General features: G+C 36.1%; 1 protein-coding gene across 2 annotated transcripts in view; it reads right to left on the bottom strand.

The window, feature by feature from the left end:
• LOC131820626 (A disintegrin and metallopeptidase domain 3-like) overlaps positions 1-26,277 on the bottom strand; it is a 110,707-nt gene that overhangs the window by 70,833 nt on the left and 13,597 nt on the right. For both annotated transcript variants that reach the window (XM_059156312.1, XM_059156313.1), the window contains 2 exons: positions 2,666-2,742; positions 2,013-2,190 (listed from right to left, as the gene is read on the bottom strand). In XM_059156312.1, the coding sequence (XP_059012295.1) occupies positions 2,013-2,190; positions 2,666-2,742 (255 nt within the window). The remainder of the gene's footprint in view (positions 1-2,012; positions 2,191-2,665; positions 2,743-26,277) is intronic.

Raw genomic sequence — 26,277 nt, forward strand, 5'->3', positions numbered from 1 at the left:
CATGCACCTCTCTACCTATCGGATTAATGTTTACATGCTAATGGTCTTTTTGGGCTGACATCTGGAGACTTATGTCTTCACTGCCTCAGCTTGTGATAGTGACAAATGTTTTATGGTCAATTTTTGCATCTCAGGATATCTTGCAAAAGTCACTTTTACAGAAGTGTAAAAAGGGATACTATTGCAGACTTGTCTAAATTATAAAACAGGTTGGTAGTCCAGTTTTGCTTTAGCTGTCCTGGCTCCCTGTTTTCTTGTTGGGGACCCTGGTTCTGACTACCTAATTGTCCAACTAACTCCTAACATTATCAGTTTAGGATTCTGCTTTTGGGGGGGCTAAATCAACTATCTGATATTTAATGTCCACTGTTTTTCTCCTCTCTTGTTCTGTTTGTATGTTTATGTTATTTTTTTTTTAATTTTTTTATTTTTTATAAACATATATTTTTATCCCCAGGGGTACAGGTCTGTGAATCACCAGGTTTACACACTTCACAGCACTCACCAAATCACATGCCCTCCCCAATGTCCATAATCCCAACCCCTTCTCCCAAACCCCCTCCCCCCGGCAACCCTCAGTTTGTTTTGTGAGATTAAGAGTCACTTATGGTTTGTCTCCCTCCCAATCCCATCTTGTTTCATTTATTCTTCTTCTACCCACTTAAGCCTCCATGTTGCATCACCACTTCCTCATATCAGGGAGATCATATGATAGTTGTCTTTCTCTGCTTGACTTATTTCGCTAAGCATGATACGCTCTAGTTCCATCCATGTTGTTGCAAATGGCAAGATTTCATTTCTTTTGATGGCTGCATAGTATTCCATTGTGTATATATACCACATCTTCTTGATCCATTCATCTGTTGATGGACATCTAGGTTCTTTCCATAGTTTGGCTATTGTGGACATTGCTGCTATAAACATTCGGGTGCATGTGCCCCTTTGGATCACTACATTTGTATCTTTAGTTTATGTTATTTTAAAAATCCCCTTTCATTTAGTGGGTTTTTAAAAGGACAAGAGGGATAAATGCATGTGTTTAATATGCTTTCAGTAGATAAGCCCTTTATTGTATTTTGTTTGGTTTCTGTTCTCCTTTTCAACTCTGAATATAATGTTCACTTTGTTTATAAGTTTCTTTGTGTTTAATTTCATGAATGTAAAAATATGCCTAAAATATAAGTCTTTGTTATTTTTTTCTGTTCTTTTTAAAAATCTGATATATTGAAGATAAGCATTCCCTTTATTCATGTCCGTAAGAAGTATGTGTTTACATGCTTAACTAAACCTATAGATCTAAGCTTATCAAATTCAGGATGAAAAGCAATTTTCAAGTTACTTCATGAAAGATATAAAATTGACAAATACTGACTTATCTCCATTCCTGCAATGACATCCCTGTGTTCCTCTCCGGCTCTGAAGTTTTTGTCTCTATTTACTTCATTATTACATTTTGTTTTGTACCCAAACTTTCCATAATGACTTCCAATTACTTTGTTCCACTACATTAGAAGATATGGTAAGCAAATGATAACTGTTTTTTACTGATTACTTTTTTATTTGTCTACATACTATGCTAAGAAATTTCCATTTATAAATGTAGTTAATCTTTGAAATAACTGTATATTAGGTATTATTTTTTTTTTAGAAATAAGAAAATCACATACAGAAAAGTTACATTACTAGCCCAAGTTTTAGCCACAAGAACTTGTGTAACGTTATAATAGTAGAATGTTAATTCAAAAACAGTGTAAATATGTCTATGAGCATCAACATACTTGCAATTAGGAAAATGTGAGAATTTTTATTTTTTAATTATGTGTTTATATCTATTATATTTTCTGTATACCATATTACTAAACATAAAAATATATTTAAAATAAATATATTGCAACAGAAGTTTTTAATATAATCAATATCATTTAAATTTGTTTTCCAAATGTAACAATTCCAATGTGAATATATTTATTGAAGATAATACAAGTGAAGATAACAAAGAAGTGGTTACTTACTTCCGATTTCACAAGAATCCTGTAGGACTGATCTACCTGTTCAGTCATAGGATAATTTTCTTGTACAGGGGAAAAATTAATTTCATTATTCTTTATTTGATAAAGCATATGCTCATATGCGGCGGCAGATTCCAATGGCTCAATGCCATAACTGACATTCTGCAACAGCAATAATCCCCTAGGTATATAAACATATAAAAAAGAAATTAAAAGATAATTAATATAGACTACCTGCTGAGAAATGTAAATCAACATTAAATAAAAAACATTTTACAGGAATTTAACAGTGGTCTTTGTGGCCTAATATCTAAGAATCATTTCTTCTTACTTGGGTAAACTTTGAAACATAATTTTATAGCTTCTTCTCTCTATTATGGGATTTAGAAGTCATTGTGGTGCTAGTGTGGCTAAGACATGTGAATATTCTTCATACTAGTGGAAGATTTTCCTGCATAAGTTTTATGACTGCCAGCCTAGGATGGAGACAAAGAGAATAAGAAAATGATAAAGTGAGGAGGAGAAAAGGAAAGTATATGAGAAGAAACACAAAGTCTCTATTTTCTTTGTCTTTGCTCTATCCTTCAAGATGTTTCTAAAAATTAAAAAGTCACACAAGATTTTCGATCATGTATATCTCTAGAACATACTATTACCTGAGTCCAGAACAGGTGCTAAGTGTCACAACTGATTTTGGAACCTCTGCAGCATATCCTTGATAAAGACAATGGCCCTAAACAGGAGTATACAAAGATACACTCATGAGTTATTTGGTTTTTTTTTTTTAAGTTTTTATTTAAATTCCTGTTAGTTAAGCACACAGTATAATATTAGCTTCAGGTGCACAACACAGTCATTCAACACTTCCATTCAACACCTGGTGCTCATCACAAAAAGTGCATGAATGATTTGTAAATAAACTATTTGATTTATCCTTATTTCTTATATATCATCAAGCATTTAGATTTAACCATTACCATTACCATAATTATCTACCAGATATTCCATTACCTATAATCTCTTCCTCTTAAACATATTTGCCTAAGAATAGTCATAACTTCTATCCTTCCCCCTGCTTTAATTTTAAATATTTGACAAACAACTTCCTTATCTGTATCTTTTCTCTCTCAGCCACATTTCTTAAATGTGCAGTTTGTAACTACTAAATTGATTTAATTCACAGCATTAATTTGACTTCAAATGTTAACATTTCACTTGTTTTTTTTTTTTTCAAGTTACCCAAAAGTATCTTAACTGAAATTTCTTCATTTTTTTTCTCTTTAGTATCTCACAAAGTTGATCAACCTTAGTTCAAGCTCTCTTCCCCATGGACTTTTTTTCACAGCATTAATATTCTCAGGTTCTCCCCTAATAATCTTTTTCAGTAAATATTCCTTTCTCTTAGAAGTCTAGTGATATTTACAGTCAGCCCTGTTCCTTTACTAATGCTGCCCTATGAAAACTTTAGCTTCATCACATTCTTTCCTATGAATTTGTTTCTATGTTAATATTATACAATACTAGCTGTGATACATATTATTTCCATCAGCTCCAGATAGTAAATTTCCTTACTGAAAGGAAACTAGCAAAAATAAAGTGAAAGGCGCACTGACATCCAGTGGCTAGAGTACAGCCAGAAGAAATGTTGTCCATCTCACTGATCCTTCATCATCTGACTCCACCTAGCAGGACAAGGTGGCCCAAATATCTCTTACCACCACAGGCTGCAACAGCAGAAGTCCAGTAGAGCCAGAAGAACAAAGCTAAACAGAGTAACATTTAAAGTTATAAAGAGGGGTGAGCCTGGGTGGCTCAGTGGCTTAGGCCTCTGCCTTCGGGTTAGGTCATGATCTCAGGCTCATGGGATCAAGCCCTGCATCGGGCTCTCTGCTCAGCAGGGAGCCTGCTTCCCTTCCCCTCTCTCTTCCTGCCTCTCTGCCTACTTGTGACCTGTAAAATAAATAAATGAAATCTTAAAAAAAGAAAGTTATAAGAAAGCTACATTGTCATTGGAACAACACGCCACACTAAACTTAAACTGGGTGGCTGCTTCAAAAACAGAAGATTTAAACACCAAGGGTACAAGTAAATATCACCAACTATACCAAGAACAAAAAAAATCATAATAAAAATGAGAAAAGACAACCAACTGATGCCAATATTGAGATAAGCCACATGCTGGAACTATCAGAGAAAGATTTTAAAGCAGCCATGGAAAACTGCTTCAATGAACAATTATAATCTTGAAACAAATGACAGAATGGAAATAAAAGCCATAAAAAACAAAGTATTAGAACTAGAAAACATATATATACATAAAACAAACCTCTGGATGGGCTCAAAAGTAGACTGGAGATGACAAGCGATAGAATCAGTGAACTTGAGGTCAGATAAGTAGAATTTACTCAATATATAAAACAGAGAAAAATGAGCTAATAAAAGACATAGAACCTCAATAAACTATGGAACAATACCAGATATAAAATATGTATCAGAATCCAAGAAAGATAACAAAGAATGTGGATTTGAAAAGTACTTAAGGAAACAAAGGCTAAGGGTTGCCTGGGTGGCTCATTCAGCCAGTTCAGGTCATGATCTCAGGGTCCTGGGATCAGGCTAGCAGTACGGGAAGTCTGCTTCACCCTCTCCCACTGCCACTTCCCCACCCAGCTCATGTGCTCTCTCTCTCCCTTTCTCAAATAAATAAAAATCTTTTAAAAGAAAAAAAAAAGGAGAAAGAAAGAAAGACTGAATTTCTGGTCAGGAAGAATGGAGTAAGAAGCCCTGGGCCCTCCATCATGGAACTAATTTACCAACTCAGCAATAATTCATGAACAAATTCCTTTCATGATTAATCATAAATTACTTGAAAAGCACACCCTAGGAGAATGCAAAATCAAGCTCACCAAAGCCAGTAAGAAGATTTGGTGTACTTTTCATCAGGGACACTGCCCAGAGAACTGCCATATAATCACAAATAGACTCCCAGACTCCCAGTTTGCCAGCTTGACCAGAGAATGAAAGGTGTTTGTTGATATGTCAATTGCCCCAACTGTTCTGAGAGGGCTACCCGAAAACTAGTATCTGTATCACCAGTCTATCACCTGAGTCCTGATAAGTTCAGCACAGTCTTAGCCACCCAAGTAAAATAGAGATATTGATTTGGTCTAGTACAAATCATTGATTTGCAACCCCCACAACTCGGCATGGAGTAAGTGAATGAAAAACCCTAACTTTCTGCTTGTCACTGGAAAAGGAAAAAGTTGATCCATGCATGTAGTGCCTCCAAAACTACCCATAGAATTAGCATTTGTCTCGTGAACCCTGGAGCACTGATAGATCTGGCAGAATCTAATTGCCTGAAAGAGACCAGAGGCAGCAGCTTGGAATGGTAGATATTATTGATCCTCCCTCCTATCTACCACAGAGAAAGCAGGAAAAAGAACATAGGTATCTGCTTCTCCCTGAAAAGATAAAAAGTTAGTAGAAGCCCCCAAAATCAATGGCAAGGATGATCTGGGGAATCCATTTCTGCACAAGGCCAGTTGGTGAAGACTGGGAGAACTGACTGCTTTGACTATGAGCCAACAACAAAACAGTGAGTCAAGTAAAATGAAGAATCAAGAAAAGATGTTTTAAACAAAGAAACAAGATAAATCTCCAGAAAGTGAACTTATTGAAATAAACTTAAATGATTTACTGTCTGAAGAATTAAAAATAGCTCTCACAAACTTCTAACTATAAAATAATAATAAGTAATGGGATGTAATATACAACACAGCAACTACAGTTAATAATACTGCATTGCATATTTGAAAGTTGCTAAGAGAATATATCTTAAAATTCAGTAACTGTATGATGAGGGATGCTAACTAGACTGTGATCATTTCACAATATATACAAATATTGAATCATATTGAACATATGAAATGAATATAAAGTTAATGTCAATTATACCTCAATAAAAAAAGAACTTTCATAAAGATACTCACTGAGGTCAAGAAAACAATGCACAACTAAGTGAGAATTTCAAAAAGAGAAAAATAGTATAAATAGTATATTTATAGTACTTTTATAGTACTATATAATACTAAAAAGTTTCAACAGCAGACAAGATCAAGCATAAGAAAAAATAACTGAACTCGACAAGTCTGAGTAGCAAAAAGAGAAGAGACTGAAAAAGTGAAAAAAAGATTAAAAGACTTGGAACACTACCAGGAAAACTATACACATTATGGAAGTCTCAGAAGGAAAGGAAGGAGAAAGAAAGGAATAAATAACTCTATGACATAATAGAGGTGTTAGCTAATACTAAAGTGGTAATCATATTGCAACATATGAATGCATCAAATCAACACACTGTACACCTTAAAGTTATACAATATTACATGTTAATATATCTCAACTTAAAAAGCAGCATGTTGAAATAAATAATGACTAAAGCTCCCCAAACCTATATGAGGAAATGGATATCCATTTCTTTCTTTCTTTTTTTATTTTATTTATTTATCAGAAAGAGAGAGGGGGAGAGAGCAAGCACAGGCAGACAGAATGGCAGGCAGAGGCAGAGGGAGAAGCAGGCTCCCTGCTGAGCAAGGAGCCCGATGTGGGACTCGATCCCAGGATACTGGGATCATGACCTGAGCCAAAGGCAGCTGCTTAACCAACTGAGCCATCCAGGCGTCCCTGGATATCCATTTCTAAGAGCTCAAAACACCAAATAAAATGGATCTAAAGAAATCCACATTCAGATATAACATAATCAAATTGTTAAGTCAAATGTAAATAGAGAATTTTGAGAGCATCAGGAGGAATTGATTTGTCACATATGATGGAACAGCCTTAAGAATTTCCATAGATTTTTCAGCAGAGAGCTGGAAAGCCTGAAGGAAGTGAGATAATATAGTCAAAGTGCTGACAGAGAGAAAAAAAAGTCAACAAAAAATATTATGTCCTGCAAAACTAAGACATGAAGAGACTGGTTTATAGTTACATATACAAGGAACTTGGAAGCTACCACTCCATGCTACCTATAGGTAAAAAGCTTAACAGACTGAAAAATCAACAACATTTCTTAGCTCTGGAATGGCATGAGGACACAGAGCAAACCACAAACCCCAAGACTGGGGAGGTGGGCAGGAGAACACAGGGAGTTACAGTTTACTGAAGCAGAAGTAGTAAGAAATGCTGCTGGAAATTGTGCTAGGGTATTTAATCCTCACAGTTATTGAAGAAATACTAGGCAATCAGTGTGGACAACCCTGAGAAATAAAAATTTCAGAGAACCCCTAACAAGGTCCCCAGAGTTTTGTAACATTTACATCCAGAAGTTTGACCAACATGCCCTAGTAAGTATCAGAGAAAAATCCCTCATGCTTTCAGTAAGGGGATGAAAAAAGGGACCATTTTGAAATACATCAAAGCATTCTGTCCTTAACAAGGACTGATTTCAGTGGTATCATTTAAATAAAGACTAACTTGCTGGAAAATTATCAAAGCACAACCGACATGGGGAAGGGAAATACCCAAATCCAGCCCACTCAGGCCATTCTGTCCCACCCAGAGACGAAGGAAAAAAAAAAAAAAACAACTTAGAAAGTCTTGTGTTGTGCGTAGTCCAGAGGCACTGGCCAAGTAAAAACTTGAGGCTTAATCATAGGATTGCAGAACATATCCTCTCTCACCATACCTCACCACTACATTATGGAAAGCATATTTATAGCAGTTCCTTTTACCTGGTACATCATGTCCAGCTATCCAAAAAATCCCAAAGGAAAAAAGCACAATTTGGAAAGATAGAGCTAGCATCAAAATTAGACATGGCAAGAATGTTGGAATTATCAGATTGAGAACTTAAAACAACAATTACTGTTATGCTAAAGGCTCTAATGGATACATTAGACGCCATGCAAGAACAGATGCGTAATGTAATCATAGAGATAGAAATGCTGAGAAAGAACCCAAAACAAATGCTAGAGATTAAATTAAAAAAAAAAAAAAACTATAACAGAAATGAAGAGTGCCTTTGATGGTCTGGTAGATAGAAGTGGCTGGGGAAAAAATATCTGAACTTGAGGATATATCAACAGAAATTTAAGATCTAAAAAGCAAGAAAACATGGACAGAACAAAACAGAAGAATATATATGGAACATTACAAAAGATGTAGCATACACATGACTGGAATATCAGAAAGAGGAGAAAAAGAGAAAGGAATGAAATATCTGTTACAGTAATCCTGACAATTTCCCCAAATTAATGTCAGACACCAAATCACACACAGAAAGCTCATAGAACACAAAACAGAATAAATGAAAAAAAAAACTATATCTTGGCATATCATTTTCAAATTATAGAAAATCAAAGACAAAAAAAAAAATCCTAAAAGAAGCCAGAGGTGGGGAAACCTTGCCTAAAGAGGAACAATAGTTAAGAATCGTAAGATTTCTCTTCATAAATCAGGTGTACAAGAAGGGACCAGAGGGAAATATTTAAAGCACTGAGAGGGGAGGGAAAAAAAAATATCAACCTAGAATTCTATACCCTGCAAAATTATCCTTCAAAAGGGAAGTAAAGATTTTATGAGACAAAAATTGAGGGAATTTTTTGCTAATAGATTTGTTTGCAAGAAAAATTTTTTAAAAATTCTGTATAGAAAAGGAAAATAATATAGGTGAGAAACTTGAATCTCCATAAGGAATATGACAGAAACATAAAACTTTTATTTTTCTTATGTTTAGCAGATATAATATTGTTCAAATAATAGCAACAATGTATTTAACTACATATGCTTATGCAGATACCATATGTAAAAGATATACATTTTATATTACATATTTCACATATAAATGTGAAATTGTATTACATATTTATATGTATTTATATATTAATATATATTTTTATATGCTTATATGTACTCATATATTTATATATATATGAAGTTATATATCATATTTCACATATATATATTTGCTTATATATAAGCAGCAATGATAGAAGGGACATATATATTTGCTTATATATAAGCAGCAATGATAGAAGGGATGGAAGGGAAAAACTAGGATTACTTTTTATTGCAAAGGGCTCACACTACCTATGATATGCTGTAAAGTTACTTTAAAGTGGACACAGTTGAACTCAGCAACATCATCAATCAACTGGATATAACTGACAGCTACAGACTACCTCATCCACCAATAGCAGAATACACATTTTTCTCAAGTCCATATGGAACATTCGCCAAGACAGACATTCTGAGTCATAAAAAAACCCTTAACAAACTTCAAAGAATAGAAATCATACAATGTATGCCCTCAGACCACTGTGGAATTAAACTTTAAATCAATAACAAGAAAATAGCTGGAAAATCTCAAACACATGAGATAAAAGACATGCTTCTAAAGGAAATATAGATCAAAAAAGAAATCTCAAAAGAAATTTTAAAATATTTTTAACTAATGGAAATAAAATAAAGCTTTTCAAAATTTGAGAGATGCAGCAAAAATAGTGCTTAGGGGCAGGTTTATAGCATTTAATTAATATATTAAAAAAGAAGAAATACCTAAAATCAACAATCTAAGTCTCCACCTTACATAACTAAAAAAAGAAGAGTAAATTAAATACAAAGTAAACTGAAGAAAAAGAATTCTAAGAATTAGAGAAGAGTCAAGATGGCGGAGAAGTAGCAGGCTGAGACTACTTCAGCTAGCAGGAGATCAGCTAGATAGCTTATCTAAATATTGCAAACACCTGCAAATCCATCGGCAGATAGAAGAGAAGAACAGAAATTCTGGAAACAGAAAAACAACCACTTTCTGAAAGGTAGGACTGGCGGAGAAGTGAATCCAAAGCGACGGGAAGACAGACCCCAGGGAGAGGGGCCTGGCTCCTAGCAAGCAGTGGAGCAACGGAGCACAAAATCGGGACTTTTAAAAGTCTGCTCTGCTGAGGGACATCACTCCAGAGGCTAAACCGGGGCGAAGCCCATGCGGGGTCAGCGTGGCCTCAGGTCTTGCAGGGTCACAGAAGGATCAGGAGTGTCTGAGTGTCGCAGAGCTTGCGGGTATTGGAATGGGAAAGCCAGTTACAGAAACAGAGCCGACAGTAAGCTAACAGCTCGGGCTTACCTTGAACCAGTCGCAGGCTCGGTGAGCTCGGAGCGCCCCCGGAGGTCAGGCAGATGGGAGATACTGGGCGCTGTTCTCTGAGGGCGCACTGAGGAGTGGGGCCCCGGGCTCTCCGCTCCTCAGGGCCGGAGACCAGGAGGCCGCCATTTGTATTCCCATCTTCCGGAACTCTACGGAAAGTGCTCAGGGAACAAAAGCTCCTGAAAGAAAATCCGAGCGGATTACTCAGCCCGGCCCCTGGTAAGGGCGGTGCAATTATGCCTGGGGCAAAGACACTTGAGAATCACAACACCAGGCCGCTCACCCAGAAGATCAACAAGAAATCCAGCCAAGACCAAGTTCACCTACCAAGGAGTGCGGTTTCAATACCAAGGAGAGCAGCAGAGCTCCAGAGGAGGAGAAAGCAAAGCATGGAACTCACAGCTTTCTCCCTGTGATTTATTTAGTGTTGCAGTTAATTTAATTATTTTCTTTTTAATTTTTTTCTCTTCTTCAGCTAAAAATTTTTTTAACTTTTAACCATTTTTTATGTTTTTAAACTAGTTTATCTAATACATATATTTTTTCTTTTTTATATTTTTATCTTTATTTGTTTTCTTTTTTTAATTCTTTTCTTTTTTTTTTCTTTCTTTCTTTTTGAAAGTCTTTTTATCCCCTTTGCACCCCCTCATGATTTGGGAACTCTTCTGATTTGGTTAAAGCATATTATCCTGGGGATGTTGCCACCCTTTTAGTATTTTACTTGCTCCTTCATATACTCTTATCCGGACAAATGACAAGGAGGAAAAATACACCACAAAAAAAAGAACAAGAGGCAGTATCGAAGGCTAGGGACCTAATCAATACAGACATCGGTAATATGTCAGATCTAGAGTTCAGAATGACAATTCTCAAGGCTCTAGCCGGGCTCGAAAAAGGCATGGAAGATATTAGAGAAACCCTCTCGGGAGATATAAAAGCCCTTTCTAGACAAATAAAAGAACTAAAATCTAACCAAGTTGAAATCAAAAAAGCTATTAATGAAGTGCAATCAAAAATGTAGGCTCTCAATGCTAGGATAAATGAGGCAGAAGAAAGAATTAGTGATATAGAAAACCAAATGACAGAGAATAAAGAAGCTGAGCAAAAGAGGGACAAACAGCTACTGGACCACGAGGGGAGAATTCGAGAGATAAGTGACACCATAAGATGAAACAACATTAGAATAATTGGGATTCCAGAAGAAGAAGAAAGAGAGAGGGGAGCAGAAGGTATACTGGAGAGAATTATTGGGGAGAATTTCCCCAATATGGCAAAGGGAACGAGCATCAAAATTCAGGAGGTTCAGAGAACGCCCCTCAAAATCAATAAGAATAGGCCCACACCCCGTCACCTAATAGTAAAATTTACAAGTCTCAGTGACAAAGAGAAAATCCTGAAAGCAGCCCGGGAAAAGAAGTCTGTAACATACAATGGTAAAAATATTAGATTGGCAATTGACTTATCCACAGAGACCTGGCAGGCCAGAAAGAGCTGGCATGATATTTTCAGAGCACTAAATGAGAAAAACATGCAGCCAAGAATACTATATCCGCTAGGCTATCATTGAAAATAGAAGGAGAGATTAAAAGCTTCCAGGACAAACAAAAACTGAAATAATTTGCAAACACCAAACCAGCTCTACAGGAAATATTTAAAGGGGTCCTCTAAGCAAAGAGAGAGCCTACAACTGGTACATCAGTAAGGAACAGAGACAATATACACTAACAGTCACCTTACAGGCAATACAATGGCACTAAATTCATATCTCTCAATAGTTACTCTGAATGGTAATGGGCTAAATGCCCCAATCAAAAGACACAGAGTATCAGAATGGATAAAAAAAAACAAAACCCATCTATATGTTGCCGCCAAGAAACTCATTTTAAGACCGAAGACAGCTCCAGATTTAAAGTGAGGGGGTGGAAAAGAATTTACCATGCTAATGGACATCAAAAGAAAGCAGGAGTGGCAATCCTTATATCAAATCAATTAGATTTTAAGCCAAAGACTATAATAAGAGATGAGGAAGGACACTATATCATACTCAAAGGGTCTGTCTAACATGAAGATCTAGCAATGTTAAATGTGTATGCCCCCAACGTCGGAGCAGCCAACTATATAAACCAATTAATAAAAAAATAAAGAAACACATCAACAATAATACAATAATAGTAGGGACTTTAACACTCCCCTCACTGAAATGGACAGATCATCCAAGCAAAAGATCAGCAAGGAAATAAAGCCCTTAAACGACACACTGGATCAGATGGACATCACAAATATATTCAGAACATTTCATCCCAAAGCAACAGAATACACATTCTTCTCTAGTGCACAGGGAACATTCTCCAGAATAGATCACATCCTGGGTCCTAAATCAGGACTCAACCGGTATCAAAAGATTGGGATCATTCCCTGCATATTTTCAGAACACAATGCACTGAAGCTAGAACTCAACCACAAGAGGAAGTTTGGAAAGGACCCAAATATATGGAGACTAACCACCATCCTTCTAAAGAATGAATGGGTCAACTGGGAAATTAAAGAAGAATTGAAAAAAATCATGGAAGCAAATGATAATGAAAATACAACGGTTCAAAATCTGTGGGACACAACAAAGGCAGTCCTGAGAGGAAAATATATAGCAGTACAAGCCTTTCTCAAGAAACAAGAGAGGTCTCAGCTACACAACCTAACCCTACACCTAAAGGAGCTGGAGAAATAACAAGAAAGAAACCCTAAGCTCAGCAGGAGAAGAAAAATCATAAAGATCAGAGCAGAAATCAATGAAATAGAAACCAAAAGAACAATAGAACAAGTCATCAAAACTAGGAGCTGGTTCTTTGAAAGTATTAATAAAATTGATAAGCCCTGGCCAGACGTATCAAAAAGAAAAGAGAAAGGACCCAAATAAATAAAATCATGAATGAAAGAGGAGAGATCACATATAACACCAAAGAAATACAAACTATTATAAGAACATAGTATAAGCAACTCTACGCCAACAAATTTGACAATCTGGAAGAAATGGATGCATTCCTAGAAACATATAAACTACCACAACTGAACCAGGAAGAAATAGAAAGTCTGAACAGACCCATAAAGAGTAAGGAGATTGATACAGTCATTAAAAATCTGCAAACAAACAAAAGCCCAGGGCCAGACGGCTTCCCGGGGGAATTCTACCAAACATTTAAAGAAGAACTAATTCCTATTCTCCTGAAACTGTTCCAAAAAATAGAAATAAAAGGAAAACTTCCAAACTCATTTTATGAGGCCAGCATCACCTTGATCTCAAAACTAGACAAGGATCCCATCAAAAAAGAGAGCTACAGACCAATATCCTTGATGAACACAGATGCGAAAATTATCACCAAAATACTAGCCAAAAGGATTCAACAGTACATTAAAAGGATTATTCACCACGACCAAGTGGGATTTATTCCAGGGCTGCAAGGTTGGTTCAATATCCGCAAATCAGTCAATGTGATACAACACATCAATAAAAGAAAGAACAAGAACCATATGATACTCTCAATAGATGCTGAAAAAGCATTTGACAAAGTACAGCATCCCTTCCTGATCAAAACTCTTCAAAGTGTAGGGATAAAGGGCACATACCTCAATATTATCAAAGCCATCTATGAAAAACCCACCGCAAATATCATTCTCAATGGAGAAAAACTGAATGCTTTTCCGCTAAGGTCAGGAACACGGCAGGGATGTCCATTATCACCACTGCTATTCAACATCGTACTAGAAGTCCTAGCCTCAGCAATCAGACAACAAAAGGAAATTAAAGGCATCCAAATCTCCAAAGAAGAAGTCAAACTATCATTCTTCGCAGATGATATGATACTATATGTGGAAAACCCAAAAGACTCCACTCCAAAACTGCTAGAACTTGTACAGGAATTCAGTCAAGTGTCAGGATATAAAATCAATGCACAGAAATCAGTTGCATTTCTCTACATCAACAACAAGACAGAAGAAAGAGAAATTAAGGAATCAATCCCATTTACAATTGCAACTCAAACCATAAGATAGCTAGGAATAAACCTAACCAAAGAGGCACAGAATCTATACTCAGAAAACTATAAAGTACTCATGAAAGAAATTGAGGAAGACACAAAGAAATGGAAAAATGTTCCATGCTCCTGGATTGGAAGAAAAAATAATGTGAAAATGTATATGCTACCTAAACAATCTACACATTTAATGCAATTCCTATCAAAGTACCATCCATCTTTTTCAAAGAAATGGAACAAATAATTCTAAAATTATATGGAACCAGAAAAGACCTCGAATAGCCAAAGGGATATTGAAAAAGAAAGCCAACGTTGGTGGCATCACAATTCCGGACTTTAAGCTCTATTACAAAGCTGTCATCATCAAGACAGCATGGTACTGGCACAAAAACAGACCCATAGATCAATGGAACATAAAAGAGGGCCCAGAAATAGACCCTCAACTCTATGGTCAACTAATTTTTGACAAAGCAGGAAAGAATGTCCAATGGAAAAAAGAAAGCCTCTTCAATAAATGGTGTTCCTTACACCACACATGAAAATAGACTCAAAATGGATGTAGGACCTCAATGTGAGAAAGGAATCCATCAAAATCCTTGAGGAGAACACAGGCAGCAACCTCTTCGACCTCAGCCGCAGCAACATCTTTCTAGGAACAACGCCAAAGGCAAGGGAAGCAAGGGCATAAATGAACTATTGGGATTTCATTAAGATCAAAAGCTTTGGTACAGCAAAGGAAACAGTTAACAAAATCAAAAGACAACTGACAGAATGGGAGAAGATATTTGCAAACGACATATCAGATAAAGGACTAGTGTCAAGAATCTATAAAGAACTTAGCAAACTCAACACCCAAAGAACAAATAATCCAATCAAGAAATGGGCAGAGGACATGAACAGACATTTCTGCAAAGAAGACATCCAGATGGCCAACAGACACATGAAAAAGTACTCCATATTACTTGGCATCAGGGAAATACAAATCAAAACCACAATGAGATATCACCTCACACCAGTCAGAATGGCTAAAATCAACAAGTCAGGAAATGACAGATGCTGGCGAGGATGCGGAGAAAGGGGAACCCTCCTACACTGTTGGTGGGAATGCAAGCTGGTGCAGCCACTCTGGAAAACAGCATGGAGGTTCCTCAAAATGTTGAAAATAGAACTGCCCTATGACCCAGCAATTGCACTACTGGGTATTTACCCTAAAGATACAAACGTAGTGATCCAAAGGGGCACGTGCACCCGAATGTTTATAGTAGCAATGTCCACAAAAGCCAAACTATGGAAAGAACCTAGATGTTCATCAACAGATGAATGGATCAAGAAGATGTGGTATATATACACAATGGAATACTATGCAGCCATCAAAAGAAATGAAATCTTGCCATTCGCGTCCATGGATGGAACTAGAGCGTATCATGGTTAGCGAAATAAGTCAAGCGGAGAAAGACAACTATCATATGATCTCCCTGATATGAGGAAGTAGTGATGCAACATGGGGGCTTAAGTGGGTAGGAGAAGAATCAATGAAACAAGATGGGATTGGGAGGGAGACAAGCCATAAGTGATTCTTAATCTCACAAAACAAACTGAGGGTTCCTGGGGGTAGGGGGGTTGGGAGAAGGGGGTGGGGTTATGGACATTGGGGAGGGTATGTGCTTTGGTGAGTGCTGTGAAGTGTGTAAACCTGGCGATTCACAGACCTGTACCCCTGGGGATGAAAATATATGTTTATAAAAAATTTAAAAAAAAAAAAAGAATTCTAAGAATTAGTATAGAAACCAATGACACTGAAAATAGGAAAATGAATGAAACCAAAAGCTGGTCCTTTGAAAATATCAATAAAATCAACATGTCTTTATCCAGGAAACTAAGTAAAAATAAGAACACTAATTACTAATATCAGAATTAAAAAGTTGGCATAACTACAGTTCCCATAAATATTAAAAAGACAATAAAAGAATATGATGAACAACTCCACACCCACAGATTTGAAAATGTAGATGAAATGGACCAATTTGGGATGCCTGGGTGGCTCAATGGGTTAAAGCCTCTGCCTTCGGCTCAGGTCAGTATCCCAGGGTCTTGGGATCAAGCCCCACATCAGGGTCTCTGCTCCACAGGGAGCCTGCTTCCTCCTCTCTCTCTGCCTACTTGTGATCTCTGTCAGTCAAATAAATAGATAAAATCTTAAAAAAAAAAAGAAATGGTCCAATTTGTCATCCTTCATACAAGATGAAATACACAATGTGGGGTGACTGGGTGGGTCAGTCAGTTAAGCTTCTGCCTTTGGCTCAGGTCATGATTTCAGGGTCCTGGGATCAAGTCCTACATCAAGCTCTCTGCTCAGCAGGGAGTCTGCTTCACCCTCTCACTTTCCCTATGTGTCCTCCTTCCCTCTCTCTCTTTCTCTCTGTCAAATAAATAAATAAAATCTTTTTAAAAAGAAATATACAATCTGAATGGGTCTATATTTATTAGAGAAATCAAAAAAAATTAATAATCTTCCAAAATAGAAAGCACAATGATTAGATGGGTTCATTGTAGAATTCTTCCCAACATTTATTTTTTTTTTAAAGATTTTATTTATTTATTTGATTGAGAGAAATCACAAGTAGACGGAGAGGCAGGCAGAGAGAGAGAGAGGGAAGCAGGCTCCCTGCCGAGCAGAGAGCCCAATGCGGCACTCGATACCAGGACCCTGAGATCATGACCCGAGCCGAAGGCAGCGACCCAACCCACTGAGCAACCCAGGCGCCCCTCTTCCCAACATTTAAGGGAGAAATTATACCAATTCTTTACACACTCCTTCAGAGTATAGACCCAGAGGAAATATGTCCTAACCTATTCTCTGGGGACAGAATTATCTGAATACCAAAATAAGACCAAATATTAGAAGAAAAGTTCAGAGCAATATCTCTCATGAATATATATGCACAAATCTTTGACAAAATTAGCACATCAAATCCAACAATGAATAAAAAGTATTATAAATCACAACTAACTTGGATTTATCTCAAAGCTGGTCCAACATTCAAAAATGAAGTAATATAAGCAATCACAGCAACAGGTTAAAAAAGAAAAATCAGTAAAATCTGTAATGTTTTAGGAAACAAAATAAACATATAAAGATCAGTTGTGATTCTATACAGTTAAGTATCTGAGAAATTAGAAAAGAAATCCCATTTAACAGCAGCCAAAAGAATAAAAGAATAAATTTAACAAGAGAGGTGAAAAGACATATAAACGTTATAATACAATGATGAAAGAAATTGATGAAGACACAATAGTAAGACATCCTGCATTCACAGACTGGAAAAATTAATATTATTAAGTGTCCATGTTATCTAAAACAATCTACAAATCCAGTGAAACCCCTAATTCACTGGCATTTTTCACAGAACGAGAAAAAAAATCTGATAATATACGGAGGAATCTTAAATGCAAACTATCATGTGAAAGAAGCCAATCTGAAAGGCTTTTTATGGTATGATTCTAACTACATGAGATTCTGGAAAAGGCAAAACTATGGAGACAGTAAAAAGATGAGTAGTTCTCAAGGTGAGGGGAGGACAGAAGGTTGAATAGGTGGAGCACAGAGGATGTTGATGGCAGTGAAATTACTCTGTATGATGTTACAATGGTGACACATGTCATATATTTGCACAAACCCATGAAATGTACAAAACCAAAGTTAAACCATAATTTAAACTGTGGACTCCTGGTAATTGTGACATGATCATTCAGCTAATTGTAATAAATATACCACTGTGGCTGGGGATGTCACTAACAGCAGAGGCTATGAACATGTGGGTTCAGGGGATATTTAAAAAATGTCTGTACCTTCCTCTTAATTTTGCTGTCAACCCAAAACTGTTCATAAAAAAAAAAAAAAATTAGGCCTTTTATTTTTCTTAATTTTTATTTTTTTTTATTTCTTTTCAGTGTTCCAGAATTCATTGTTTACGTACTACACCCCTTGCTCCATGCAATATGTGCCCTCCTTAATACCCACTACCAGGCTCACCCAACCTCCCACATCTCCTCGTCTCTGAAACCCTCAATTTGTTTCTCAGAGTCCACAGTCTCTCATAGTTTGACTCCCCCTCCAACTTACTTCTTTCCATCTCCCCATGTCCTCCATGTAATTCCTTGTGCTCCACAAATAAGTGAAATCATATGATAATTGACTCTCTCTGCTTGATTTATTTCACTCAGCATAATCTGTTCCAGTCCCATCCATGTTGATACAAAAGTTTCTGATGGAGGTATAATACTCCATAGTATATATGGACCATATCTTCTTTATCCATTCATCCATTGAAGGGAATCTTGTTTCTTGTCACAGTTTGTCAACTGTGGCCATTGCTGCTATGAACATTGGGGTACAGACAGACCTTCTTGTCACTCCATTTGTATCTTTGGGACAAATACCCACCAGTGCAATTGCAGGGCCATAGGGAAGCTCTATCTTTAATTTCTTTTTTTTTTTTTTTAGATTTTTATTTATTTATTTGATAGACAGAGAGAGATCACAAGTAGGCAGAGAGGCAGGCAGAGAGAGAGGGGGAAGCAGGCTCCCTGCCGAGCAGAGAGCCTGATGTGGGGCTCGATCCCAGGACCCTGAGATCATGACCTGAGCTGAAGGCAGAGGCTTAAACCACTGAGCCACCCAGGCGCCCCTATCTTTAATTTCTTAAGGAATCTCCAAACTGTTTCCCAAAGTTGCTGCACCAAGTTGCATTCCCACCAACAATGTAAGAGGGTTCCCCTTTCTCCACAACCTCTCCAATACTGTTGTTTACTGTCTTGGTGATTTTGGTCATTCTAACTGGTTTAAGGTGGTATCTCAATGTGGTTTTGATTTGAATCTCCCTGATGGCTGATGATGATGAACATTTTTTCATGTGTCTGTTAGCCATTTGTATATCTTCTTTGGAGAAGTGTCTGTTTATATCCTCTGCCCATTTTTTGACCTGTTTATCTGTTTTGTGTGTGTTGAGTTTGAGGAGTTTTTTATAGATCTTGGATATAAGCCCTTTGTCTGTAGTGTCATTTGGGAGTATCTTCTCCCATTCTGTGGGCTGCCTCTTTGTTTTGTTGACTGTTTCGTTTGCTGTGCAGAAGCTTTTGATCTTGATGAAGTCCCCAAAATTCATTTTATCTTTTGTTTCCTTTGCCTTTGGAGACATATCTTGAAAGAATTTGCTGTGGCTGATGTTGAAGAGGTTACTGCCTATGTTCTCCTCTACGATTCTGATGGATTCCTGCCTCACATTGAGGTCTTTTACCCATTTCGAGTTTATCTTTGTGTATAGTATAAGAGAATGGTCGAGTTTCATTCTTCTACACATAGCTGTCCAATTTTCCCTGCACCAATTACTGGAGAGACTGTCTTTTTTCCACTGGGTATTTTTTCCTGCTTTGTCGAAGATTATTTGACCATAGAGTTGAGGGTCCATATCTGGGCTCTCTACTCTGTTCCACTGGTCTATGTGTCTGTTTTGTGCCAGTACCATGCTGTCTTGGTGATCACAGCTTTGTAGTAAAGCTAGAAACCAGGCAACGTGATACCCTCAGATTTGTTTTTCTTTTTCAATATTTCCTTAGCAATTTGGAGTCTCTTCTGATTCCATACAAATTTTAAGATTGTTTGCTCCACCTCTTTGAAAAATGCCCATGGAATTTTGATTGGAATGGCATTGAAAGTATAGATTGCTCTAGGCAGTATAGACATTGTAACAATGTTTATTCTTCTGATCCAAGAGCATGGAATGGTATTCCATCTTTTTGTGTCTTCTTCAATTTCTTTCATGGGGGTTCTATAGTTCCCTGGGTACAGATCCTTTACCTCTTTGGTTAGGTTTATTCCCAGATATCTTATGGTTCTTGGTGCTATAGTAAATGGAATCAATTCTCACATTACCCTCTCTATATTTTCATTGTTAGTGTATAAGAAAACAACTGATTTCTGTGCATTGATTTTGTATCCTACCACATTACTGAATTCCTGAATGAGTTTTAGTAGTTTGGGGGTGGAGTCTTTTTGGTTTTCCACATAAATTATCATGTCATCTGCAAAGAAAGAGAGTCTGACTTCTTCATTGTCAATCTGAATACATTTTATTTCTCTTTGTTGTCTGATTGCTGTTGCTAGGACTTCAAATACTATGTTGAACAAGAGTGGTGAGAGTGGGCATCCTTGTCGTGTTCCTGATCTCAGAGGGAAGGGTATGAGCTTTTCCCCACTGAGGATGATATTTGCTGTGGGTTTTTCATAGAGAGGTTTTATGAAGTTGAGGAATGTTCCCTCTATCCCTATACTTTGAAACATTTTAATCAAGAACAGATGCCATATCTTGTCAAATGCTTTTTCTGCATCAACTGCAAGGATCATGTGGTTCTTCTCTATTCTCTTCTTGATCTGTTCTATCACATTGATTTGCAAATGTTGAACCACCCTTGTATCCCATGGATAAATCCCACCTGGTCATGGTGGATAATCTTTTTAATGTACTGTTGGATCCTATTAGGAAGGATCTTGTTGAGCATCTTAGCATCCATATTCATCACGGATATTAGCCTGAAATTCTCCTCTTTAGTGGGATTTTTGCCTGGTTTAGGGATCAGGGTAATGCTGGCTTCATAATAAGAGTCTGGAAATTTTCCTTCTCCTTCAATTTTCTGAAACAGCTTCAGGAGAATAGGTATTATTTCTCTTTGAAAGTTTGGTAGAATTCCCCAGGGAGTCCATCATGTCCTGGGCTCTTTGTTTTTTGGGAGGTAAAAATTAGGTCTTTTAAAAAATGGAGGGATGAAGACTTTCCTAGCCAAAACTGAGGTAATCTCACTACTATATCTGCATTACAAGAAAATGAATAGGAGTTCTTCAAGTTGAAAGAAAAGGGTGCTGAGCAGCAACATAAGCATATAAGAATCAAAACCACTGGTAAAGGTAAATATATAGAAAATGCTGAATACTAAATTATTATGATGATAGTGTGTAAATCACTTTAATTCAGGTGTAAAAGTTAAGACAAAAATATTAAAAATAAGCATAACTAAAATGTTAGAAGATACACAATATGAAATGATATAAGTTGTGACATCAAAAACACAAAATGAATGTGAGGGAGAGTAATAAAATTGCAGATTTTTGTATGTGGTTGAAGTTTTTGTCAGCTTGTAATAAACTATTATAGCCATACGATATTTCACATAAGCACCATGGTAACCAAAATGAAAATACCAATATAATTTACACAAAAGAAAAAGGCCAAAATATCAAAACATACTTAAAAAAATTCAATGAAACACAATAGAAGAGAGCAAAGAAGAAAAGACAGATAAAACAACTACAAAACAAATACCAGACAATTAACAAGTGACAATAGTAAATAACTTCATTATCAAAAATAACTTTAAATGAAAATGGATTAAACAATATAATCAAAAGACATAGTAAGAGTGTTGAATGGGAAAAAAGGCAGTATCCAACTATAAGCCATCTGAAAGAAACTCACTTCAGATTTAAGGGCACATATAGGCTGAAAGGGAAGGCATTAAAAAAAGATATTCCAAGCAAATGACAACCAAGAGAGCAGAAGTGGTTATACTGGTATCAGATAAAACAGGCATTATGTCAAAACTGTCAAAAGAATCAAATAAGGACATTTTATAATGTTCAAAGTGTCAATTCACAGTAAAATCACCTCTCACCACTTAGGATGGCTATTATCATACAAATAAGTATAAGTGTTAGTGAGGATGTGGAGAAAGTGGAATTACTGCACACTGTTAGTGGAAATACAACATGGTGCAGTTGCTAATGAAAACAGTAGGGAGACTCCTCTAAAAACCAAAAATAAAACTACCTTATGATCTTGAGATGTCACTTCTGGGTAGTTATCAAAAGGATGGGAATGAAGACCTCAAGGAGATACTGGATCTCCTATGTTCACTGCCCCACTCACTAACCATAATACCCAAAATGTGGAAACAACTTAACCAGACATCAGCAGATGAGTGAATTAAAAAAAAAAAAAAATGCAGCACACATTCAATGGAATACTCTTCAGTCTTAAAAAGAAGCAAATTCTGTAACATGTGATAACGTGGATGAACCCTGAGGACGTCATGCTAAGAGATTTTAGTCACAGAAGTCAGTCACAGAAAGACAAATACTGTATGATTTCATTTATAAGAGACATCTAAAATAGATTCATACCATCAGAGAGTGGAATGGTAGTTGCCATCAGTTGGAGAGGGGGAGAAATGAGGAGTACTAACTAATGGATATAACATTTCAGTCAAGCAAGATGAGTAAGCTCTAGGATCTTCTGTAAAACACCATACTATAATTAACAAAAATATATACTTAAAATTTTTTGATGGTAGAGCTCACATTTAAGTATTTTTACCACAGGAAAATGAAATACAAATTAAAAATAAGAAAAAAGAAATAATGTTGAAAACTTCACAACGATGATGCTATGTAAACATTTAGATTCCAGAAGATAAGCAAACTGCAACGAGAATGGGCCCAAAGTAACCCACAATAAATCAGTTATCATAACTAAAATAAAAGCAATAAAAATATCTGCTGAGTAACCAGAAAGCAATGTCACCTAACCTATAGGGGAACACCAACTTGAATGACAACGGATCTCACATCCGAAGGAATGAAGACTAAGAAGATACACCACAGCAATTTTCAACTTCTGAAAGTACAAACATGAACTCTATATCTGGCAAATTCACCTTTTAAGAATGGAGAAAGAGAAAAGAGACTTTCTCAAAAAAAAGGAAAACTAGATTTTATCACTAGCACACATACCACTAAAGAATGTCAAAAAGAAACTCCAAAAATCAAAGGTAGTAATATCACATGAAGGCCTGGAGCATCATAAGGAATTGGGAAAAACAGAATGGATTAAAGTAGTGGTAAATATAAAAGGCAATCTTTTATTTCATGAGTTCCCTAAATCACATTTGGTGGTTGACACAAAAATCATAAAATATCATATGATACTTAATATATGTAAAGGAATTTTTAATCAATTGTATTTTTTTAAAATTTTTTTTACTTATTTTTTTAAAGATTTATTTATTTATTTATTTGCCAGAGAGAGAGAGAGAGAGAGAGTGAGCACAGGCAGGCAGAGTGGCAGCAGAGGCAGAGGGAGAAGCAGGCTCTCCGCCGAGCAAGGAACCCGATGTGGGACTCGATCCCAGGACACTGGGATCATGACCTGAGCTGCAGACAGCCACTTAACCAACTGAGCCACCCAGGTGTCCCTAATCAATTGCATTTTAAAAGTGCAGAGGATAAAGGAACCCAAACAGAAGTTATGGTTTCAATATTTTACTTAAGTAGTAAAAAGTACCACACAATAGTAAGTTTTATTATAAGTTTTATATGTATATTGTAACACCTACAGCAAACACTAAGGAAACTATCATAAGGAAAATACTTTAAAACACCATAAATAAATCATGATGCAATCCTAAAAAATGTCCAAATACCCAGAAGGCGGCAAGAAGAAAGGAACAAAGGAATGAGAAATATAGAAAAAAAGAAACAAGCCATTAGGTTTATGGCAAACAAAAATCCTAATATATCAATAATTACTTTAAATACTGTGAGTCAGGGTAAATGGGAGAAAAAGAAACATACTATGGCTCAACTAAATACTCTTTTAAGAAACTCATCTCAAACATAACATACCATCAGACTGAAATTAAAAGATTGGACAAATATATATCATGTGAGCATTCATAAAAATAAAGCAAAGCAGCTTTATTAATTTCACACAAAGTGAACTTACTGGTAAAAAAAAAAATCTACTTGGGACAAAGAGAATTATTACTTTATCATAAAAGCATCAATCTATCCAGAAGACACTGCAATCCTAAATGTATTAGGCATCAAAAAACAGAGCTTCAAAATACATGAAGCAAACATTGATAAAACTGAAAGACAAAAAAAACCACTCCATAATAATAAATGATGAATTCAATATGTATCATACAGCTATCAATAATATTGGGCAGAAAATCAGTAAAAATACAGAATTGAACAATAACATCAATTAATATGATCTATATGACATTTATAGACGATTCCAAACCAAGAGCAGATCACACATATTTTTCAACTATACAAGAGCATTTATTGACACATATAATGTGCTGGATCATAAAGCAAACCTTCACAAATTTAAAAGAATTGAAATCATATAGGATATATTTTCTAACCATAAAGGATCAAATAAGAAATCACCAGAGAAGGACAACAGGAAAAATCTCCAAACATCTGGAAACTGAACAACACACTTCTTAAAACTCCATGGGTCAAACAAGAAGTCTCAAAGGAAACTTTTAAAATATATGCAACTGTATCAAAATGAAAATAAAACATACTGGGCGCCTGGGTGGCTCAGTGGGTTAAGCCGCTGCCTTCAGCTCGGGTCATGATCTCAGGGTCCTGGGATCGAGTCCCGCATCGGGCTCTCTGCTCAGCAGGGAGTCTGCTTCCTCCTCTCTCTCTCTCTGCCTGCCTCTCTGCCTACTTGTGATCTCTCTCTGTCAAATAAATAAATAAAATGCTTAAAAAATAAATAAATAAATAAATAAAATTTTTAAAAAAACATACTGTTATAGGCTGCAGTTGAGCAGTGCTGAACAGGAAATTTTTGTACTAAAATGCTTACAACAGAAAAGAAGAAAGGTCACAAAGTGATAATACATTTTTCTCTCAACAAACTAGAAAAAAGAAACTCAAAGAAAGGTATAAGGGACACAATAATAAATGTAAGAGCTAAATTTTATGACATTGAAAATAAGACAACAATATGGAAAAAGCAAGAAAAAGCTAGTTCTTCAATAAATTCAGTAAGCTGGAAAATCTCCAGCAGGACTGACAAAGAAGAGAGAAGACAGCCATCATTGATGTCAGAAATAAAACAGTCCTGTAATCATTAAAAGGATACTAAGGGCTTTGACACAATTACACCCCTAAATTCCACACCTGAGATAGAATCGACCAATTCCTTAAAAAAATACAAACCACCAAAATAATACATGTGAAACAGATAAACAAGATATTCCTATAACAAATAAACTGAGTCAGTAATTAAAAATCTCTCGCGACTGCGCGCGCGCACACACACACACAACACACACACACACACACACACACACCCAGGCCTAGTAAAGAATTTTACCAAATATTTTAAAAATTAGCATGTTCTTTATACAACATCTTCCAGAAAATAAACAGGAAATAACACCTACAGATTTATTTTATGAGGCCATTATTACTCTACTAGCAAAATTAGACAGTCAGTACAAAAAACGAAAACCAGACCAATATTTCTCATGAACTTTGACAAAAAAAATCCTCAAGAAATTTTTAGCAAATCAAACCCAGTCTGGATAAAAAGAATTATCCGCAGGACCAAGTTGTAGCTTTTCTAGATATGCAGCACTATTTTAATATCTGAAAATCAATCAATGTAATCTGTCCTATCAAGAAGCTAAAAAAGAAAAGTCATATGATCATATCAACTGATGCAGAAAAGTTACATGATACAATTGAACACATACCCCTTGATGGGGAGTTTTCTATCTAGAAATAGAGAATTTCCTCCAATTTGTAAGTAATATATTTAGAAAAACCAAACCTACAAGCTAACATTATCCTCAATGAAGGAAGAATAAATATTTTATCTTTATGTTTGTATCTATGAAGCCATCTAGTCTGAAATTTATATGAACAAGCAAAATACCTATGATAGTCTAAAATCTTGAGAAAGTAGGAGGAATCGCTGCAGTCCATATAAATGCTTAATTTACAAGTAAAGTATGGAAGACAGCATGATAGTTGCAGAAGTACAGACACATAGAACTGAACAGAATATGAACCCAGAAATATATTCACAAAAATATGCCTCACTGACTTTTTGACAAAGATGCAAGAACAATTCAATGAAGAACAGCCTTTTCTATCAATAATGTTGAAACAAATAAATGCATATCCTCAGTCAAAAATATAAACCCTGATCCAAATCTTACACCTTACACAAAA

This window comes from Mustela lutreola, chromosome 18 (genome assembly GCF_030435805.1).
Source record: "Mustela lutreola isolate mMusLut2 chromosome 18, mMusLut2.pri, whole genome shotgun sequence".
Classification (NCBI taxonomy): Eukaryota; Metazoa; Chordata; class Mammalia; order Carnivora; family Mustelidae; genus Mustela; species Mustela lutreola.